General features: G+C 40.6%; 1 protein-coding gene across 1 annotated transcript in view; it reads right to left on the bottom strand.

Annotated features, from left to right (window-relative positions):
* pdhx (pyruvate dehydrogenase complex component X) overlaps positions 1 to 22687 on the bottom strand; it is a 28375-nt gene extending 5688 nt beyond the window's left edge. The window contains exons 1-8 of the mRNA XM_071503200.1: positions 22518 to 22687; positions 20100 to 20183; positions 17275 to 17375; positions 11256 to 11464; positions 9734 to 9832; positions 3743 to 3908; positions 2908 to 3055; positions 1171 to 1229 (exon numbers count right to left, since the gene is read on the bottom strand). Coding sequence (XP_071359301.1) covers positions 1171 to 1229; positions 2908 to 3055; positions 3743 to 3908; positions 9734 to 9832; positions 11256 to 11464; positions 17275 to 17375; positions 20100 to 20183; positions 22518 to 22653 — 1002 coding nt within the window. The 5' untranslated portion in view covers positions 22654 to 22687. The remainder of the gene's footprint in view (positions 1 to 1170; positions 1230 to 2907; positions 3056 to 3742; positions 3909 to 9733; positions 9833 to 11255; positions 11465 to 17274; positions 17376 to 20099; positions 20184 to 22517) is intronic.
* Between the last annotated feature and the right edge of the window lie 407 nt (positions 22688 to 23094).

Here is a 23094-nt window from a genome sequence, read left to right as displayed (position 1 = left end):
ATGAATCTTCTGTGGTGGAGTGTCAGTAGCAGGTTACTCTCAACTGACAAACATCTATGCTGAAATCTTGGGTTAGGGACACAGAAAATTTACATCCGTCTACAAAAAGTACAGCGCAACACATGCCAATGCACACCAGTTTGTTAAAAAGGTGACACAAAATTGGCCTCAGATGCCACTTCCTGATGTACATAGGTCAACTCAGGAGAAAGTACAGCTGCTTTTACCAATTTTCTGGTGTTACAGTATTACATAAGTGAATACATAAGAGCAGGAGCCAAAGAGGTATTTTGGTCATGTGGGACATTGTACAGTAAAACATGTTGTCTGCACTATCTTGTGGCACATTTTACACTCATATTAACTGGGAAATGTACACATCTTTGTTACACATTCCTCACATTTACCATAACACAGTTGATGCTTCATATGGCAGTGTGTCTGGATGTCTTTCTACAGTCTCTACAGTGCAATGCCAAGCACCCATGATGTTTAATACATGTAAATGCTTAAGGTTGACACATATTCACTGACGCAGATACAATATTCCATGATAAGTTATAAAAATACATGAGTTAATAGGCAGTATTGTTCTTATCAGACGCTGCTGAGACATTCCTTGCTGGAATAACTAAATTACCAGGGGGCTGCATCAATTTTGAACCAGCATTTCCCCCCACACATTCCACACCAGCAGCTTTCTTTACAGCATTCCCTTAAAAAAAAAAACATTAAATGTAAACATGCATTTTTGAGATTTCTTTCTCTTAATTTCTGTTTTCCTAAACTGCTCATGGAGGTGGAAGGTTAAGGAAATTCCTCATATTTTCCATAACAAGAACAAGATGAAGCAAGAGTTTGCGCCTATATTTAGTCTCGTCTTATAAGGGCAAGGCGATTTCCACCAGTTGATTCACCACCTGAACAAGTCAGAAACAGGGACAACAGTGGCCAGTGTTGCTTAGGAAATCATTTACAGTACAAACTCTGTGTTGACAGGCTTTGCTAAGCAGTGAAAGACATAAGATCAGATGCTTGAAGGCACGTAGTAAGTTGAATTTGATATCATAAATATATAAAACATTTATGTATAGAAAAAAGCTTGGCTTGAATATAACACAGGTTTAAGGAACAAATGACAGCAAAAAAAAGATTCTAAACAATACTTACTTTAAGTGTAACAGCAGCTGCCTTGATAATGAAATCATTAACAGAGACTTTGATCTGCTCTGAAAAGACAAAGAAGACACAGTATGTGAGCCTGATTCAGGCTCGAATGAAAATCAACACCACTGATTTCTGCTGCTTACCATGGACAGCTAATACAAGCAAGTCTGGTAGGTTCTGTCTAGGTCGGGCCAAAGTCAGATGTGGGCAACAGATGAACATATGGGCAAGTTATCTGTACAAGATCTGTGATGTGATAATGCACAAAGCAGCAAAGAGCTGATATAGGTCTTAGTTTTACACACACTTTTGTAAATGAATGATGCTACACACTCCCTCAGGTGGGAAAAAAAATCCAATATCGTGTTGACCTATACTCCAGCTGATTTGACTCGGTCTTTATCATTTACTCCGCTTCCCTCTCTGTGTTTGACACCAGCAGACGGGGCAGGTTTGGCCTGGCATCTCTGCCAACTTTTACTAGTGTCCATTAGTGCTGTACCAGACAGTTATGAATGCTGTGAGCGGGATGATTAACGAGCTAACCGTGAAATCGTGCTGCTCCTGAACAATGAGAGTCCACAAAAACAACCGGGGCGAGAATCCCTCATACACACACAACCTCGCTAATAGGTCTGGAATGGCTGTCCCGTTCCCTCCATCTAAGAGACACGACCCAGAGAGATTTACTGCTTGTTTGACAGATAGGCAAAGTTAAGCTAAATAAACCAAATATGTGATAGCGTGTTGAACTAAGTGTTGAAAAATAGCAAACTGACCAAGATCTCTTGCTGTATCAACATGAAAAATGGTTCAAAGTAAGCATAGGTTACATTTAAAGCAGTCCATGAAAAGCAGCTGTTCAGGATAAATATTCTCTTTGCTGAATATGGCAAAATGCTGAAGGGTGACAGTTGTGACACACCTTCATGTTAAAACACATATCCTGGTGGGTGTTGGACAGGAAATTGCGGTTTACTCAACAGCAGTTACCACAAGAGGATGTGAAGCTGAGAAAGTGAAAGAGATGTTTGCAAAAACTCGGGAAAAACACAGCTAGGTCCTGCTAGTGTTTTATTTATTATTCAAGCTCTACCACGCTCACACTATCCATATAGTACCTACCTAATTACAATGTATGGGTGGACAGAGTTATTTTCCTCTTCCACACATTGCCCTCAAACATATTATTTATCACACAGAGTGAACCACAGAGCCAAGACTCTGAAACACTTTGAACCAGAGAGAAATATTTAACTTTGGTAAATTGCTTTACTCTTCTGCAGGCACAAAGAAACAACTATGTGAATGAATCCTCTCTGTTGCAAAAGAAAACAGCTCCCATTCTTGCCACTTTTTGTTAGTGAACTTGATATAATTTGCTTTCTAAACTGGAGTGAGACATTTAAAGCTAACAGAAAAGAAGCCACACTATAATTATAGATTATACATGCTTATATATTTATCAAGATATGATAAGCCTTCTGTTATAATGTATGGTGTGAAGAAAGACCAGATCTGAAGAACATGACTACCCTGACTGAGAGGACATGTACCACAGTTTATTTCACTGACTGTCGCCTTTGTCAAATGAATAGTCATGTGAAAAGCCTGAAATCCACATTTTCATGGAAAAGTTTCATGTTACTGTCAGACATTCACTGAAGGAGGTGTCACTAATGCGCATGTAAAGAATAGTGACAATGCGTCAACACTCCCTCAAAAGTCTTGTGTTTTTACCTTTGGCCAGGTCACTGCGGAGTTGCATGACGGCAGCCATGTCACAGTCAACAGAGGCATACGCATGGGGGATGGTGGTCTTCGATTGTGTCAGTCTTTGGGCAATCACACGACGGACATTTGAGGCCGGGATCTCTGTGAAAGTGCCCTGAGGAGGACAAGTGGAGGGAAGGAGAGGTAAATGATTGAATGAGAAGCAGTGGACATTTTACGGGAGAGAGTACAGGGGAAAATGAGGAACAAGAAAAAGGTTGATATACATCTCATCTGGTATAAATCACTTAAAAAAATGCATAGAGCTGGCAATGTAAAGATGCTACTGACAAGCTTGTACAGTGAGTTTATGATTCTCTAGGACTGACTGATTTTGGAAAAAAAAAAAGAAAATGTGTCCTTCTGGTTATTTAGAGACAATGTCTTTACATCAGTGGTTATTTTACAGCAGAAAACTAAACTAAACTACAAAAAGGACTGTCAACAAGACTTGAATCCAGAAACCAAGATAAAATTTTGTTTGCTGATTATGATGGTTGTGGTTTTTCGCAAGCATACAAAGAAACTGAGCTATCAGAAGTTACTTAATAACTACTCCACTCTATATAATCAAATGCATACGGAGGCAAGACTACGAGAGACAAGATACCAACTACAGGTGTGGAACATTCAAGTTGATCAATCCCTTTAGGGTCCTGACACAAACCACAAGTTGGAAAATAGGTTTGTTGTTGACTGACTGTGGCTGATGATATCTTGTTGTTTCGCAGAAGTACCACAAAACAGACACTGACGTGTGTATGTGTGTTTGTGTGAGAGAGATGATGTAAGGAGTGCTCACTGGTGCTCCTGGCTTCCCCGGAACAGAGAGGGGAGGTATGTTGGGTCTGCTGCCTGGGGGTGGAGGGGGAGCTGCCGGGGTGGCGACAGGACTCGGGGCAGGTGGGGCAGCCATGGCTGGTGCTGCTTTGAGGGCAGGAGATGTCTTCAAAAGATTCAATGCATCTCTGTCAAACAAACAAAAAATATATAGTAAGTATAGTTTTTCTACAACAATATGTATATAATGTCTCAAATATTATTATACAATTGTAATATTGAGCAGTCTGACCAGAAACCCAAATATATCTGTGCACTTTCACAAAAAAACTAGATCTGAATAGGATGAAACATTCATGATGTTAACACATGTTCAATCACAAAGTTTTACATGGAAACAAATGTGTCTCAGCCTCCTCCGAAATATTTTACAGGCTGCAATCATGCTTTCAAGTCAATTTTATTCGGGTCTAACTTTGTTGAATTGCACATGTGCACTGGCTGATTCCCAGTGTGCCACGGTTGAAGAGATGAACTATGATATGTCATGCCAATGGAAAACGTCTTCTTTTCATCATGTTTTTCTTTATTTCAGATATTTATTCATGGCAGCCTAATTTTAGCTGTGAAAAATGAAATCAAAACTAAATCCTTTTGCATGAAAAGTGCCTATTATAAATGAAATGACAAGAGTACAAAACAACACTGGTATAGTTAAAGATGAGCAGTGATAGATTATTAACCCACACACTCCATCTCGGAAGCTCTCTGCCAGTTTTGTCTGGTTTCTCTTTGTGTCAGGCCTGTATGGGAGAGGGGTTACTTTCGGTTGTCTTTCAGTGGATGAGTGTCATGAGAATCATTTGCAAGTCACAAACAAACCCCATCAGCCCAGGAAGGATCAGGTGACAGCTGCAGCAAGGGAAAAGCTTATTCAAAACCTTGACTTCATTATACTTCCCACTGGTATGGTGAGCTATGGACATCCCTATTTTTCATACAGCACCTTTTTCCAAAATAAAATGGCACAGACTTTTTGGGGAAGACGCCTCATGTAAAGCTGCATGTCTCTGCTGTTTCATAAAGATTGCATGTCTCATTATGTACAGTACTGAGAGAACTGCCCTGTTTTTGTTTTTTTTTCACACATTCATTTTGGTTTTAGCAGAAAAAGCAGTGGGAGGGGTAGGTATCAGGTGTGCCCGCTTGAAGCTCTGTGGTTCCATTTCAATACACCGGGGTCCACCTACCCATATGCATCCAGGCTTTTGTCTGGACCAGCTGCCTCTGACCTCACCATGTAGCCAGGAACAGTCTGGACCCCACAGCTATTTTCTCCCTGTTCCTCTCCAAGCTGTGTCTTTCTTATTTCCTCCATCACACTAGTTCCTTCTTTTCTCTCACTGATAGGAATATTTGTTTGCACAGGGACTGAGGCAGTTTGGAAATCCCCCAGCTAACCTAACAGGACCAAGCTGAGGTATTTATAGACAACCACGAAATAAATAAAAAAAAAGAAAATACAAAAGAGAGTTTGTATATGACTTGGAATTTGAAAAAAGGGCAAGGAAATGAAAAAAAAAAAGATGATATACAAGAAATTAAACATCACCCTCGTTGGTAAAAAAAAAAGTAAAGAGAGGGGAAAAAAATAGATTTGGGAAGTTGAGTATTTCGAAAATTGTTAGAATGTATTTGGAAGATCCTGTATATAAATTCAAACGATGTTTCTGTTATGAAATACGAGGAAGTCAAGTCAACAGCAGCCTACAGGGCCACTTGACGATGACACCATAGATACCTTTCGTGTAGCTGGCTGGCATATGCTTTTCACACACACCATGTACACTGCTGACAGCCAAGGCAAAGGAGCCTCCAAAAGACTGGGAGAGAGTGACTGGAATATTAAAAAGGGGACGAGGCAGCGCTCACATGCACATTGGCAGGCAGGCAGGCATGCACGCACGCACGCACGCACGCACTCACACAAACATGAGATGAGCACCAAATATACACTGACAGACGAATAAACTTTGTCTTCTGCTGCCTCTAACAGGCTACGATCGGAGAGAGGGTGTTATAACGGTGAAAAGTGCTCCACTGGAATGATGCACAGTCTGCCTTTTTTGTCCACATTAAAAAATACAATGTATGAACAAGCTAAAAAAAAATTAAAAAAAATGATGATTTAAAACAACCCGACTGAGTCCATTGTAAAAGAGGACAATGCTGTACATTTAAGTTAAAATGCTGACTTCAGTAGGGAAGCATCTCACACACACAAATAAAGATAAAGTACAACTTATTTGCACAGCAAAAAACAAAATAAAGAAAAATAGGTCCAAATCACCACTTCCTCCTGAAGAAGTTGGAACAAACAGTGGCCGCTTTGCAGCCAATGTGTTGCAGTAAGGAGAAGTGGTTTTGAAGCAATGGAAGACTTAACAAAATACAGTAACAATATTGCAGTGAGACTAGGAGAGTATAACAGCACAGCTAACTTTGACATGCTGCAAGGCAGTAACATTCTTTATGTATTTCAATATCATTTATTTCTTTGTCAGTCAGTACTGTTACATTGTACTTTAACTATAATATTCTGTATCAGGTTCGTTCTTTGTATTTTTTGAATAATGTCAAGTTTTGAGCTTTAGCTAATGTGCAGGTCTGGAGTTACATGACAGCGAGCCAGGGAACAAGCAAACCTCTTGTTATTAATGAATACCTGTGTTGGTCAAGGTCATACATGTTATTAAAAAAATGAAAACTGCTCTTTTGGGCCAGCCCCCATTGCTATGTAATCCTTTTTGTGAGTTTTGCCATGCACAGTACTTAACTGCTATGCTGCAGGAAACAAAAAGTGAAATAAATAGAGATATCACAAAGCAGTGAGTGCCAAAGAACATCTGTTTATTTTAGATATGTTGCCTAGAATTTGACAAATTGATGCTTAACTATTGAATATTTATGCTAAATACAGACCATCTATCTTGAACTAACTGGCACAACCAAAACAGCAGCTTGTAACCAGTAAGGGAAGCAGCTTATGCAGCTACTGTGCGTCTTCTGAACTAATGCAATCATCATCTAAATATAATAATGTTTCACCTGCATTTACACAGGATACAGTCTTCTGCCTTTAGGAAAATACAAACTAAGACTGGTATGGTGAGGTAAAAATCATTGAGCACTTTACCCATTACTGTGTTAGCCTTGCTTCTTGGTTAACATGGCTATTTACGACAATGATGAAAGACAAGAGGAGAACATGTAATGATACAAAATCTGTTTTAAAACCTTGCTGTGGATTATGTAACATGCTATGATCTCATCTCTGGTTTGCATGACCCCTGTTATTCATGCCCACTATAGAGGGGCCTCACTGGAGCAGAGGGTAGAGTGGGAGGGGTCCCGTCCCCTGGTTTCAGTCTTATCTGATGTACCAAAGGACAAAGGAAGGGAATTTAGGTCTATTCTGCCCTCCCTTGAAGGAGCTAAGCCTATGTAAAACTATTTCCACACGGAGATATGGTTTCTAACAAAAACAACCATACCTAAGCTATAGCCCATGCTGTTATACCCAGGTTCAGTCCTTTTTATCTAAACTTCCCAAGGACATTGGCGAGAAGAAAAAGGCTAACCCACACCCCTTTAAAATCTTTGGCATCAACTGGTGTCCAGATGTGTCTTGAATGTGTTATTTTTCCCCCCCCTAAAATCATGGTTAACAGACTGAATGCTTTACCAAAGTTGTCACTAGCTAAACTGAACTAAACTGAAGCCAAACTTTAGCAGATTAATTTCCATGCTTGAGCAAGCAGCCATCAGACACTGATCAATGATCACTGCATCCAAGAGAATTACACAGTTTGTGACTTTTAGCTTACACCCACAGACTTTCATTTTAATCAGATACATAAAGAAAGAGAGACTAGAATTACTGCCTCACAATGCCTCTGCCACTCAGACTAGTTTAAGGTTGCATCCCTGTTTATCCAGAATCATATAAATTATTCACCATTTGTGTGAAATGCTGCTAATCAGTTCATCCTTCAACCCGGGTGGACAGACAACCTGAAAACATAATGCCTCCAGCTCTGGCTGTCACCTGCATGGAGGCATACGATATATACCATTGCAGGCTAGGTAGTGTAGTGCCTTAAAAATTAGGCTTTGTAGACTTTTTTATTTCTGTGGCTTGGCAAGCAAACTATTTAGAACAACCCATGATTTAATTCAGGAAGGCCTCTAAGCAAAGAGGCACATTGCTTTTGCTTAAACCTCTTTGCTTGCATAGTTGCTCATCTCCTGCTGAACCTACCTCTGTCTTCTTTCAGCATCAGCCCTCCTATCTTAAGGCGTCCTGAGCTAATTAGCCAGCTTAAGTGTCAATGAGTAAATAGGAAAGCCATTCATGCGAGTCTCAACACATGGTTTAAGGACAGGCAACTTAGAAATCATGTCAAAGCAAATCTTTGGGATATAATTAAACTGCAATAGTAAAACAATCTAAACTTCAAAACCTGGAAATCATGTTGACATTCCTACAGCAAAGAGTGTGCTTGTGTTTATTAACGCAGACAATTAATTACCTGAAAAACTGCCTTCTCAACAACGTTCCCTTCTTGGTAGTTCATATCAGAAGTTTTGCTTTGTTATTTTCGGTAGGTAGAACAGGAAACAAACCTGGCACCGGACTTTTTTTTTTTTATTATTATTATTTTTTTGGGCTTTTTATGCCTTTATTATAGCTTAGTGGAGACTGACAGGAAAGGGGGTAGAGAGAGGGGAATGACATGCAGGAAAGAGTCGGACCGGTCGGGAGTCGCACCGGTGACTGCCTGCTAAGAGCGTCTTGCGCTCAACATGGTATGTGCCCTAACCACTCGACTACCGTGCCGCCCCCGGCACCGGACTTTTGAGTAAAATGCTCAAATGGCTAAACAAGGTGGCATATGAGATTCTCTCTCTACTCGACAAACTTTGTTATCAGGACTAATAAGACTGGTGTTTTTAAACATATATGTCATGGTGGTTACACCACAAATCCAGCTTTAAATGAGCCTTTTTGCTACATTTACAACAAGGTAAGCACTAAGAGGAAAAGCTTAGCTGAATTTCTATCATTCTTTACAGTCTTTGGTTTATTAAGCTTCACATGTATTTCTCTTTTTCTGACACACATCCCCGAAAACATATGGTCTGCGTTTCTATGGTCACCAGTGGGTCCTGGAGAATAGGTTGCTATGGTGACAGAAGTTCTTAATGAGATTCCCCAGCAGGTTGTTAGGTGGGTAACGAGAGCATTCAATCAGGTCCCTACTGACAGCAGGTAGCATTGGAGCTGTGTGTGTGTGTGTGTGTGTGTGTGTGTGTGTGTGTGTGTGTGTGTGTGTGTGTGTGTGTGTGTGTTCACAGCTTTCTTTAGTCTGAATTGACCACTTAACGGGGTTAAAGCACCTTAAATCATATCCACCTCTTAGTCACACCTTTTTACTTATCTCGTTTCATTTTCATTCGCACTGCCTACACTGTGGCTATGACCTGCCTTGCTCTGCCTGACACCTCTTGCCTTCAGAGATACTGTGAAGGCCACAAGGGGACCCTTCCAATCTGCTGGTCCCATTACAGTGCTGAACAAGCATCTACTGCTGACACATCACCTCCAGTTATAACAAATAACAGTGTTGGTAAAATGTGAACCTCATTTCTTCATCTTGAATTCTTCTTTGACCTGTTAAATTGACCTGCATAGCTTATGTTACTTTTATTAAGCTCCATTTCACAAAGCACTTTAACCAACAGATGTTGCTGATGAGCTTTCCAACCATTACATCTAGGTTTCCAAATGATTCCCCGATGCTTTGGCTTTGGTCAACTTAGGCCCAGCAGGCTGCTGGGCTTGGAATACACAGGTGGAAACCCTGAGACTCTGTGTCCTACGTTGTTGCATTAACAAGAGCACAACTTGCATGTACTGTGACTTAAAACTAACTCATTCAGTTATACTCACTCCTTGGTGATAAGTCCTCTTGGTCCAGTGGGTGTGGCCAGTTTTGGATTTATACCATGAGTGTCCAGGATGTGTCTTGCTGCTGGACTCAGACGTAAGCTGAACAAGAATGTATGCACAAGTATGACACAATGAACAATAGTCCAAGTTCAAGTTTTATGCTTTTTCTTTTGAAGATTTAACTTTAATTCTGATGTTAATTATAAAAAGTGAAATCCTACCCTTATTTCTTAACTTTTAGAAGTAGACAACCAGTAACCAGTAAAGTTAGGTTAGGTTAGTTTAGGTTAGGTCACTTTATTTGTAACTGTAGGTAAATTTGGCTTGCAGCAAAAGACTCATCAGTCTTACACATACACATTTAACACAAAGCGCAGACAACACCGTTTGCACAGGGTAAATAAAAATCAAAGAAATAAATATCCATAAATAAATAATAAAAATAAATAAATTAATAGTTGCTTCTATGCAATGTTACTACGATATATTCATATGAGTGAACTGTGCATGAATGGTCAATTGAGATGGACTGCCTTAATATAGCCCATTTCAGCATCTATTTCCTCATTATCATGCTTGCAGCACAACACATTCACCTTTCATCTTTCACCCCTGCAAATCTGAATATGTGGACGGGCTCGCGTAAAATGTTTGCATAACAAATAAGCTCTGTTTGTTCTGTGACAGCCCCTCTGCTTCCCACAACAGTATTTATTGTGTAAACGGGCAAAGCAGGATCTCGCACATTTTGAAACATGAGCAGAGAGAGATCGTCTTATTCAGCAAGTTAAATGGTGGTGGACACTAAGACCAGAAATCACCACAGCTGTAAACTGAACAAAACGAGATGAAGTTTATCTCAATCCTCATGTAGCTTTATGCTATTGAATCTGGTTAAAGGCTGTTGTTAGGCTCTTCAAAACACAGCTTTGTTTTGGTACAGTTTTCTCAACTGCTGGACTACCACATTGCACTTACCAGTATGCACTGCACGGCTGCAGGTCAGCTGAGTGAATCAGAAAGAGCTAAACTTCACTTTGTTTTGACAGGAAGATAAAGCGCTGAAAATATTCTAAATTAAGCATTTAAATGGATATTGGATTGTTCCGGTGGGCATCTTTAAAAGTGTCTAAAACACATTTTTTCTGCTGACCCAGTGCACAACAGCACATCACTCAGCATCTGTGCCGGTGCTGCCGGCTGCTTCTCTAACCTGGCAGCGCACTGATCCAAATCTACTGCAAGTAACACACTGACTATGGGTGACTACATCACATAAACCCAACCCCAACTGGATTATGTTGATATGGCTAAATTATGAAACTAGATGTCCTGATCTAATGCTGCCCAGAAGCTGTGACCCTCCGTTATGATCACTCTGGTGTGTGCATTGACCTCTACTCACTCTAGCGGTATTAGCAACTAGCTGTTAATTGATTAACAAAAAAAAAAACAAAAAACAAAACTATACAGTAGAGAGATATGAATTGGAGCACTTAAAATGAAAGAAGGCAGAACTCACGGCCCTGATGTGGCTGGTTTGGGTAGAGGAGGTGAAGAGGAGGCAGTGGGGGGCACAACTGCGGCAGCGGCTGCATGTGTAGCAGGTGGAGCTGGAGATGGAGCTGCAGCATCTGGAGGGGGGGTCTCAACCTGCTTCCAGTCCTGCCCCTCTTCCACCATGAGGGCAATGAGAGTGCCCAGGCGCACATTGCGACTGCCCTCCTCCATCTGTAAAGAGGGTGAGAGAGGTGCTTATACAGTATGGAGGGGGGTATTAGCAAAACAGGTTCAGTCACTTCAAGTGCAACTGAGATTATTATAATAAAGGTGAAGGTCTCCTGTTGTATAATTTTGAATAAATGAAGGGAAAATGATACTGAAGTTAATCAGTTCACCAGTGGTTATTGACCAGATAAACCTTTTGACAGCCATTATTAGGGAACCTCATGAAAATGACACTGCCTTCTCATTCACATCAATTTCCATCTCTCCATTTTCCTCTGCTGTTAACATGACAAAGAACCTGACTGTGCTGGAATAGGTACTTGGAGTGCAATGGATGTGTTTTCATGCTGTTCAAAGCTGTCAACCATTGATTCACTATCTTGTTATGGAGTACTCCAAATCCACTGCAAGCCTTTCACTACTTTCCCCAAGCTGTGCAAGGTGTTATTCCTCAGTCAATATTGATCAGTGTAAATGAAAGGCCAGGCACAATACACAGGACTGGACAGCTGCACTTCATCTCTTTTCAAAAAGGTATCCACTTAGTGAGCTGTCTCTTTAAGATGCAGCTCAATACAAGGAAGGAAGACCCTCAAAAAATGGCAAAAAGACACCTTACTCCAGCTGAGCTGTTTCATTCAATCATCCACCTACACCACTGATCAGCCAAGAGTTGATAACCTGCAATTCTTAACAAAAAAAAAAAACCAAATGAAAAAATAAGTAACTGAAATGACCACTGGTAAATCCACAGTTATCACCATACTCCATTGCCACCCCCTCCTTCTAGCAGGCTTGCAAAATCAAAAGGAGCAGTCTAATAATACTTGTGCACACCTGTGCTCACTGGTAGAAAGACCTGCACTTCCATGCATATTCTGTGCTATTTCAGTTCAATACCTAAACTGTCCTGCAGCAAGCTTATGGAGACATACAAAAATGAACCTGCAAAACAACTTGCAGATTGAGACAGTAAGCAGCAATGCTGTTCAAAGCACTGTTGCACTGAGATACTAACATTTACCTACAGCCGATTTAATAAATAACAAAATAACAACTTTTGATTGGCATCTGAAGATTATACTTGTCTACACTGGAATTTACTGTGAAATCATTTCTGTGCAGTGCTTGTACTGAACTAAATGATGATGGTGAGCCTAAAGCTATTCTAACCTAGTGACACAATATATCAGCTGGCACAACAACAATATGCTCCACATATGAATAACAAAACATGAAAAAAAATATTAAACAAGAGGTCTTATGTGTGAGTCCATCGCTATCATGTGTTTTTTTGTTATCGTTTCCCCTAAGGTTGATTTCTAGGTCACATGTTTTTTTTTTTTGTGCCTGTGTGCACATTTGTCTTACACTTCGTTCTTCATGTTTAATGTCTCTACAGCTCCTCTCTTGGCCAGTGGGAGGTGATGGATGAGGGTAAAGCCTAAGGGCTACTCAGGGAAATCCAGATTTCTGTACATTTCCACAGAAAATCCCTCTCTTCAGTCCTACAGGGATTTTCCCACATATTAAATACTAGCAATGCAACACATTTCCTAGAATAAGTGTGGAACCATGACACAAGCAACTCTTTGATACATAATATACCCCTAAAGAGACCAAATGATGGGATACCTAATATACTACACTGTATGTATTGACTGCAGTGTAAAGCGCTTACACATACACACTCACACACAACAGCATGTGCTCATGCGTCATCAGTTAACAACCACAAAAGAGCTTAAGGTCATAAGCGAATGTGTCTTAATTCTGCTGCCAGTTAATCAACACAATATATTAAAAAAATACATATGGCATTATACAGAATTTATTATTTATACCGACCCAAAAACATTTGCACCTACCAAGAAACCTCCGCCTCTTTTTGTATGTGCTTGTAAAGTTTGTGTGTATGAATACATACAGAGAATAAGCACAGACGAGACAGGCAGCCTTAATAGGATGGTGAAGTTTAGAATGAACAGTTGGCTTGTGAATTTAATGCTGACTGTTCATGTTCATTGCTTTTTGCAACTGCAGATTACTGAGAATTTAAATGTTGAAGAAGAATACTGGTTCCAAGAGGAGCAACGCAGAGTAGTTAAAAACAAAATATATGTCACGCAAAACACAAACTGAGAAAGACCAAGAGTTAGAGGCAGTCTCTCTCTCTCTCTCTCTCTCTCTCTCACACACACAAACTCACACACAAACACACACACACACACACACACACACACAAAGTACGTGGGTGGATCCTCCCAGTAAAATCATACGCCCTGTATACACTACACATGGTGGGTAGTTGGGTAAACAGATGCTCTGTACACCGTAATGGTGTGGGGCTCAACACTGCCATCAAATGGTTATTGAACACAGTGAAACCTATGGGAAGTCTAAATGCAGCTCACACCTCAATGTTTGCAATGGTTCAGATATCCGCTGTGTTTGGCAAGGCTGGTTTCACTTATGTCCAAAGAGGTGCTGCTGCCAGAGAACAAGCTAGTAGTTAATTCTCATCTTTACTATGAGCATGTTAAATGAGAAGAAATATTTAATCTTCACTACCTTTCTGTGCTAATGTCTGGACAGATACACTGGGTAAACTTGGACAATGCAAAACCTGCAGAAGGTTTAAAGAAGGTAAATTGTACTTTCTTCACAATTTACAAAAGGAATATTTGTGCATTACACATTCTACATGAGTGAGGAATAGGCGGCCTCTTCTAAATAAAATGATTCGGTAACGCGTGACCTGCGATCTTCATGTTCTCACAGCCATCTTTTCTCTGATGCGTAATGTTAAAATGGGCTCATGACCATAAAGAAAGACTGCGAGTCTCATCCACTCATTAGCTATTTCAATGGCAACATTCAAAAGTCAAAAGTCGAACTTACCTCTGAAAGAACTCTTGAGGGACCGATTCAGAGCCCATCAGCAAGGCTAACAATATTACAGAGTCAGACTAGACCACTTGCGAGGTTTAACCCACTTATCACCAGACTGTTATCATACAGTCATACAAGCCCCCTGAGAGTCTAACCAGCTCAGTTCCAATAAGCTTAACCTCAACAGTTAACTTCAGCAGATTGTTGGATGCTATTGCTGCAAAGCTTTTGATACATCCCATAAAACTTTCAGGCTCGTCAGTCAGTTGTTACAGGGGACATCAGCTCATGGTCAGTGCGCAGTGGGAGGTTTGATAGATTGATAGATTTAGCCCCCGCATGCACATTAACATAGAGGAAAAATGAGAGAGATCTTATTTAGGGAGAGAGACATGGTTTTCTCTGATCAATACAGCATGACAGATATTGCACAGACAGCACTGCAGCAACGTCCTTAGTCTTAGCAACAATATGGTCAGAACAATGTAATGTAGAAACACAAACACAATTCACACCAGAACTACAGACTCAATCTCTCAATCTCAGTTTTTAGACTCATATTTGTTTAGCTTTCTAACCATATCACTGCAGTATTCTGAGTTTAGAAAGGCAAGATAGCATAAACTTTGTGTGGCACCTTACAACCTTTCCCCCAACGCACTGCTGATCTTTCTTGAAGAAAAATAAGAATTGTAAACTAATTCAGTTTAGTCTTTTTGCCAACAGCGCACAGGTTATGTACTCCTGTTCTGAAAAAAGACACAGGCCTTTCACCTATTTTGACCTCAAAAGGTTAGAGAGTGATTTATACCAACTATTGATTTAGAGGACACATAGGTGATGGTGTTTAAATTGATCTCCTGGATGACAGTGTGTGGAGAGGAGGGAAAGGGAATGATAAATGGGAAACTGACAGGTTAGAATCGCAGAACGTGTTGAATATCTTCATCAATTGATCAATCCAACAATCTATCTATCAGTCCTAGCTGCCATGTAATTCATTATATCAATCACTAATTCATCCAGATTCATTTATCTATCAATCCATTTTTAAGCCAACGTTCTCCATTTCATGCTCTGTATTATTCATCTTTGAATTACATCTGAACACAGGAGGAGCTATGTGCAACTACGTATGTGCAAATGTGCGTCATTTTCTACAGGCCATGATTGATTGTACCCAGGGCAGATTTTCAGATTGAAGCCCTCAGGTCAGGGTAGAGCAACACAGTAAGAGTATGATGAGATACAGTAATCTGTGCTCATGGTGCTGGTGCTGCTACCCCCAACCACTACATCCCAATATAAGCAGGATCTCTCCCCCATTCTCTCACCCCCCTGAGCCATAGTTGGAAATTGGTGAAGGGCCATAGCGGTACTTGACCCCCATAAATAACCCCTGTGGAGCACAGGAAGTGCCACATCTACTGCAGCCTGTCCAGGCATTTGGCCACAGGCAAGTAATTACAGTAGCCTTTAAATTAGAAACCTACTGGGTGCTTGGAGCCACAATTACACCGTCAAGGGCTAATGTGGTCTGACCCAGACAAAGTGGATGCCACATTGCCTGTGCCATGTAAGGAGAGTGTACGACCCTCTGAAATATTGCCACAAGCTGATGTTTTTCTTACTAACAATACACATACTCTCTATCAAAGACAGAGAGAGAAAGAGCTATGGGGCTTATCTAATGCAGACCATCTTTCTCTGCCAGTTTCAGCGCTAAAGCCCTTACCCCCAGTTCTTGGGTGGTTGCTATGGAAACTACCTCATCCCCACTGTAGCTAAAACAAAAATGGAGTAAGGGAATGTGGAAGAATGGAGGCAAGTGAAGTGAAAGGCAGGAAAAATGAGATATAAGCCTATGGTTTATACTTGACACTCATCCCTCTGATTATTAATTCATTAATTTAGCCACTTCTGTGTATAACAGTGCATATTAAAGGACCATATAGTCTTCATGGAAAACCTGGGTGGGCATTTGTGTATCTGCTGGTGCAGGTTGGCTGTGTATTTGTTGGTTGCACAAACAGACACATCGTCTAATTAAACCCTGCTCCACTCAGGCTTCACCAGAACATGAGCATGTCCAAAATTACATGGCCAAGGAACATGTCGTGTTATTAGATAAGACTCTCTGTGACATGGAGCAAGGCTTTGGGTTCTTGTGCACGCATGGGAACAAACAGAGCAAAACCTCTCCATCATCCATCAGTTTTTTTTAGCTTTTAAGAGAGAAACTGAAAAAATGAAATTTCATCTATTTAAATGACCTCCATTTCCTCACATTTACATACTGTATTCTGATCACTCACAGATCAGTCAAAAAGAAAATAACTAAAAACATCTTTATCTTTCTGTTCAAGGGAACAAATATGTGGTGGAGTACTGATGAAAGACAACAGATCGCTCTGTCTTTGGCAGCTGATTAAAAATTCAAACAACAAACAGCACAATGGGGGGATGGAAGGAGAGAAATATTTGTCACTGAAGAAACCCCTCAAAGCTTTGCTGTCACTGTATAGGGAAAACAGATTTAACAAGCGTAGCCAATTAGTATCAGCAACTAAGGAACCTTGGAAGACCCACACTCAAACATTAACAGGACTATAATCTATGTGAATATAAACTGAATTTAAAAAAATCACCATACTTAAAATTGCTGACTTTACATAGTTGGAAGGCATAATAACAGATGAACTGAAAACTGAAGACCAATCTCGGCTAAAAGCACAATTTAAAATGCTGATGGTGACACATACTTAAATACACAGAATTTAAATACACCCCCATCCCTCTAGCTTCATAGGCAATGCACCAAAGCCATACTGAGGGTTTAAATATGACTGTTATTTGCAAATGAATTACCTTGTCTAATCATCTCCTGCAGAGGAGGTTTATGTGTGTTTTTGCTCACTCACCAAAATCTTTGCCAAGACCCCATCGTCATTAGACTCCATGGTAACAACAGCCTTGTCAGTCTCAATCTCACATAGGGCATCACCTGCTGCCACGGCCTCACCTGAGGAGGTAAATAAACACATCCAAGAACTTTAAAAAAAAAACCAAAAAAAACATAAACATTTATTTGGCATTCTAAGAACCTAATTCCCATGCGTGAATCATAATTATGAGCAGCGTGTTCAAGACAACCGCTCTTTCACTGGGGCTTTTCACACACAGAGAACAAATTAGTTGCCATGAAAATGAAAGAAGTCCATTGAAGGGACAAGAAGGTTATGCGGGAAAATATTTGCTCTGGCTTTGGCTGACATGAGCCTAATCAATGTTTCATGGGAAAGAATGAAAGATACAGAAATGCAGTGCGTCTGATAGAAGGCAAAATCTTTGCCTATCTTTAGAGTCCCAGTGGATTCCCACTGATCTACCACATGAGAGAGCTGGATATATATTAGCATCTGCTTAGCAGTGAAAGAGGACGGCAATTAGGAGCCACTGCTTCAGTTCTTCCATGCTCATATAGCCATTCCAAGCTACACTTCTTCTTGCAACAGTTCAAAATGGGCATCTGATAGAAAAATACACAAACGAATGGACTTTATTGTGTCCATGCACAAAAAGAACAAAAGAAAAACTACTGTTGTCAATGATACAGCTCATTTGTAAAGGAAATGCTTGATAGGATAACTAATTAAATGTTGAAGTTAAGGAATGTTTTGCTTATGTTCTAGCCCACAGCACTTGGTAATTTCCAGATAGTCAAGGTGATGCATGGTATGATTGAAACCTCTTTGTGACACATGTCCAAGGAGGAGGTAAGGGTATATGAGGTAAAGGTCAAGGGTTATTCAGATCTGACATCTGGGCACATTTCTATCTTCTGGCAGAAAAACCTGTAAGAGGGGTACATCTGTGGACATACCAAAGAGCAGGAAATTCAAGGGCAGTGCCATGACAAAGGCAAAAAAGTATCTTATAAAACCTCAAATTAATACCTAAATTGAAAAAGACATGAGTTTGTAGGGTGTGTTTAAGGATGGGAGATGAGTGGGAAAGAACGGGTGGGTCAAGGGAAGAGTAGATGGGGATGGTGGGGGAAGGTTGAAAGAGCAGAGGCAGTATTGACGTTGGAAGCCCCTGAGAGCAAGCAGTAGTAGAGGCAAGATTGGTTTTGTATGAGGCTTTAACACCATATGACCCCAGGGGTTAGGTGTGATGTGCAATATTAAAGATTAAACAGGCGACCCCGAGCCTTTTCACCTCTGCTCTACCAGAAAGGCAGTGGGAAAAACAACAAAAACGACTACTGTTCTGCCCTCTGATTCAAGCTTGTAAATGAGGGTTCATGTAAATGTGGTAACTGATCATAAGTCATGCTGATATTAACCTGGTAGACACAGAATATCACATTGGTTGGCAATGCACAATGATGACCGATTATTTTAATAAGTTGCAAGAGATATGGGACGTACTGTGTGACAGGGAACCTCAAGTAGCAAACAAATCACATGATGCACAGACGAGCACATAGTGACAGCTTCTCTAAAATGTACAAGTGATCTGCAGTAGATTTACTTTCTATGGACAGAGTTAGTTTGCTGATGTGCAGATTGACATTAACAATAATTCATTGTGGTGCTGCAATGATGCTAATTTACAATAATGTTACAAGCTAATGTATGACCATGTTAGCAAATCATTTCGCTGTTAATGGCTAATGTCAGCACTTGTTGACCAGCGGTGCTGTAATCATACAGTAACATCGCTATGCTTGCTAAGAGACACTGTAAGTGTCACAGTCATGTCATTGTGGTTGGCTGTTTAACTAAATTAAGATACTTACTAAGAAACAGTATGACTACATAGTTACATAGGCCAGTTATGTCCTGCAAAAAATAAATAAATCTACTAAATCAAGATGCTTTTCTTGTTTCGATGTTTTTGGAGAAAACTCACAATGTAAAAAAAAACAGCTTTTACAATTCCAGAGAAAGGGTTTTATTTTATAATAAACTGTAATTCAAGAAGGTACAAAAAAGGCGTTTTTTACACAACAAAATACATTCCCTCAAACAAGATTCCACGAAGAACAGTGAATCATATCACAAGCATACAAATCAAGTGCTTTTTTTAAGCTCTCTTAAAAATCATATGATGGATTTGGGGGTAGAAAGTGGCATCCTGGATGTGTTTTCCTTGTCACTGAGAATGTATCTTTCCTTCTATCCCTTTTCTCACTTACACACACATGTACATATCTCACCCCAAGTCGCAGCAGCACATGGCAACACAGCAGAGCAGCCAATCAGAATTCACTGTGCTGCCTCCTGATAAATGAGAGTGTGGCTGCGGCGCATGGCTGAGCAGAGTTGCTAAGCAGTGATGAATAGTGACTGCTGTGCTTCCTTGAGCCAATTAGCCACCAGAGGCCCTCAGGTGTTCCACTGCTCTGGCCTCTGCCTTATACAGCAAAGTGATGGCTCAGAGAAAATGATTAGTGCTCCTGTTGGTCCATCATTTTGGGGAAAAAAAGCTTTTTGATCAACACAGATGCAGTGCATGTTACTGTTAGAATTGCATGTTTTGACTGGGAGAGAGCATTCAAATTTAGGTAACGTCACCGAGAAGGGAAAAATGTCATGTGGTAGTAAAGTGAGCCATCTGTCGCTTTGAATAACAAATTATAACTCACAGCAGTTTTAGCAGGTTGGTTAAAAGAAGTCAAGCAGAACAGTGTGGTAATGAGAGCTGGCACAGAAAGTATTACGTCATTTGTTTCTTTTACCTTCTTTCTTCAGCCATTTCACTATGTTCCCCTCCTCCATGGTGGGGGAGAGAGCAGGCATTTGCACTTTGAGTGGGCTGACACCTAGAGGATAGAAAGAGAACAACATAATTTACACTGAGGCAGTAGCAACGTCAGTGGCCCTCATGCTTCAAAGTAAAGCAAAAACATTTCCATTACAATCTTATTCGGAACCTTCCTACAGCTAGGTCTTTCAACATAAACTCGGCTATCTGAACGTCAAATTAAATCAAGTGACATGCTCAGAAGAGGGAGTGTTTGGCTGCAACTTGGCCTCAGGGGGTTCAACTTGTTCATCTCGGCAGGGAGAGACACAGCCACTGTGACAGAAGAATGCTGGCAGGTCACTTATGTAATCGTGATGCTGGCTGACATGGCACCAGAGGCTGCAGTGGCGGTCGCACTCTCGAGGGGATTCGAGCTACCATCAAAGACCCCCACTCTCACCAGCTGCAGCCAGTCAGAAGGCCAGAGTTCAACTGGCTTATAGCAGTGTGTCGGACACTGGGTCTTCAGGCTGCCAGAGAAAAGCACAAATCCAAGCTGCGGTGGCATCACTGCTTTACTACAACTAGCCTGCAGTGCTGCAGATGAAAGAGCAGTCTGGGTAATTGCTCAAACATGAAACAACTCAAAAGGAATACCCTTTTGTTCAAAGTATTTTCTAGGCTCCATAAACTGCACAGACATGAATGATTCATAGAACAAGAAAGTCATATAGATACAATAGATAATGGCCAGAAAAAGCAAATGTCTTAGAAATATTCATCATAGACTCTAAATGAAATCTCAAATATGAGATCAGAAGCAATTGATCTATTTGACCTATCTTTATATGTCTCTTAGTTTTACATTGCAACTTGTTGTTAATCCAGTACCATAAAACAAGAATTACAAATTGGGTGTGGTCTTGTAAACACAGCAGTTTTTCTCCATGACTTAATGTACTTCAACCAATAAACACAAACATAACTTTTTTTAATGCATCAAGTTATGTGACATCAAATAAAGTAAAATAAATTCACTCAAATCTTGGATTGCAGGGTTTGTTATCTTTGCCTCATGCCAATAAATCCAACTGTCCACAACTATGTGGCCATGTTGTCTGATGCTGCCATCTACTGGATGTTTGGTCATGCCACAAAACTTGAGTGTATAAGGGCAGCCAGTATAACCATGTAGTAACTTTTGTTATTTCACTTTTTACATTGGAAGACATTTAGATACGTCACAGTAGGAAAAGCACAGGTTTAGGTAACAGAATTAATGAGGGCTGAATTCTTTTTGGCTGCTTTCGTTTCACAGGCCAGGTTCTGTGTGTGCTGGCTCACTGTGGATGTGTCAAGGCTTATTTGGTACAAGGAAGCAATTAACATCCAATCATGCTTTGTGGCAGATGTAAAAACGCTGAGCAGGCCGAGTTAATTCTGCTTTTGTATCATGATGGCAGAAGGAAAAGATCAAAGTGACGAGGGCTCAATTTGATAGCTTCAGTCATAAAGACTGCTCAAGAGTTTCAATAGGAACAACGACTGAAGTTACGTCTGTATTCAGCTCTGTGGGGAAGACATCAGTACATAGGGTTGGAAATTGCAACAGCACACATTTGATTTTGAATTGTGCATTAGTGCACTATGAAAGGAAAAACAGAAGAGCAGGTTTTTCTCAGGGTGACTGATAATATCACTGTAGGATGTGAGCAGCAAGAACAGTTAGACAGAGAGGAATATCATAGTAGGGTTGCAGTGCATAAACAGTGAGGGGATCTGCAGGCTCTGTCATGCTGTTGGCAGCATTTTGCTTGGCATGATTTGGGTCAACCCATCCCCTTACCCCCTTAGAGGGAAGGGTCACTGCAAATCATTACAAAGTTGTTCTGAGTGACCGCCTTCTCCTATGATAAAACATTTCTATCCTGCTGGGGGTGGTCTCCTCCAGGATGACAATGCCCCCGTCCATAGGGCACAATTGGAAACACCGAATGGTCCAATGTGTATGAAAATGAAATGATGAAAATCACATGCTATGAGCTTCGCAGAGGGAAACTTTGAACCGACATGTCAGATCCTGTCTCTGTGAGCAATCTCAGAGGCTGTTCTTCCGGCTACCTTGTGGCACACGACACTTACAGTCTACTAATGATGCTGTAACACTTAAGACTTGAACCCAGCGCAAACAACTTCACTCTGCTGTTGGTTTCGACGAGGTTTAATAAAGTGCCCCTACTCCTAACACCTCTCCACAAAAAAAAAAAATCCCCCAAATCTGAAAAAAAAAAAAAAAAAAAAACTGTTATGTGACCGAATGACACGATTAACCAAAATAGAAAACGATGATGGCAAATGTCAGCATAGAAAAGGACGACAGGTGTCCTTACATTAGAGAGTCGGCACTCACCGAGCAACCATGGCGACTGAAAGAAGTGTCTGACTTGCTCCTGCAGTGGGTTTGTGGTCCACAAACATTTATTAAAATGAGATAATCTGAGGCCAAATAAAATTCCTTGACGACCCAGACGCAAGGAGGCCGCCATGTTGTCGTCCTCACAGTCGGTGAGAGGTGTCCGCACAGATGCCTGGCGGTAAAACAACGGGAAGGCAGGGAGGATGGCTTAATGTACAAAACAGAATTAGACCAGTGATAACCATCAACTGCAGAAAACTTTTACACATACAGGGGAATTTTAACATTTTTTACTTTCCACAGAAAACGTATTATTAATTATTTAAATGTAAATGAGTAAGGCTAAAAAGAAGCAACTCTTTTCGGTCCTTCGAGGTTGTCTGTGCCGTTCTTCTGTTGCCTTCATGTGCTCGAAATATCCCATGCTCAGTGACCTACTGCCCCCTGCTGGTACAATGTCACAGGCTCTTGCACAAAGTAGTAATGTGTTTAAAACTTGTATATTGAAATCAATTTCTGAACATTGTGTGTGGAAAATGGACTAATGTCCACAATGTAATTGTTTAAACTC

Source organism: Trachinotus anak, unplaced genomic scaffold (assembly GCF_046630095.1).
Source record: "Trachinotus anak isolate AG129_WGS33_773 ecotype Australia unplaced genomic scaffold, CSIRO_AGI_Tana_v1 ptg000002l, whole genome shotgun sequence".
NCBI lineage: Eukaryota > Metazoa > Chordata > Actinopteri > Carangiformes > Carangidae > Trachinotus > Trachinotus anak.
The sequence above is the reverse complement of the archived record's forward strand: the minus strand, read 5'-3'. Positions and strand labels throughout refer to the sequence as shown.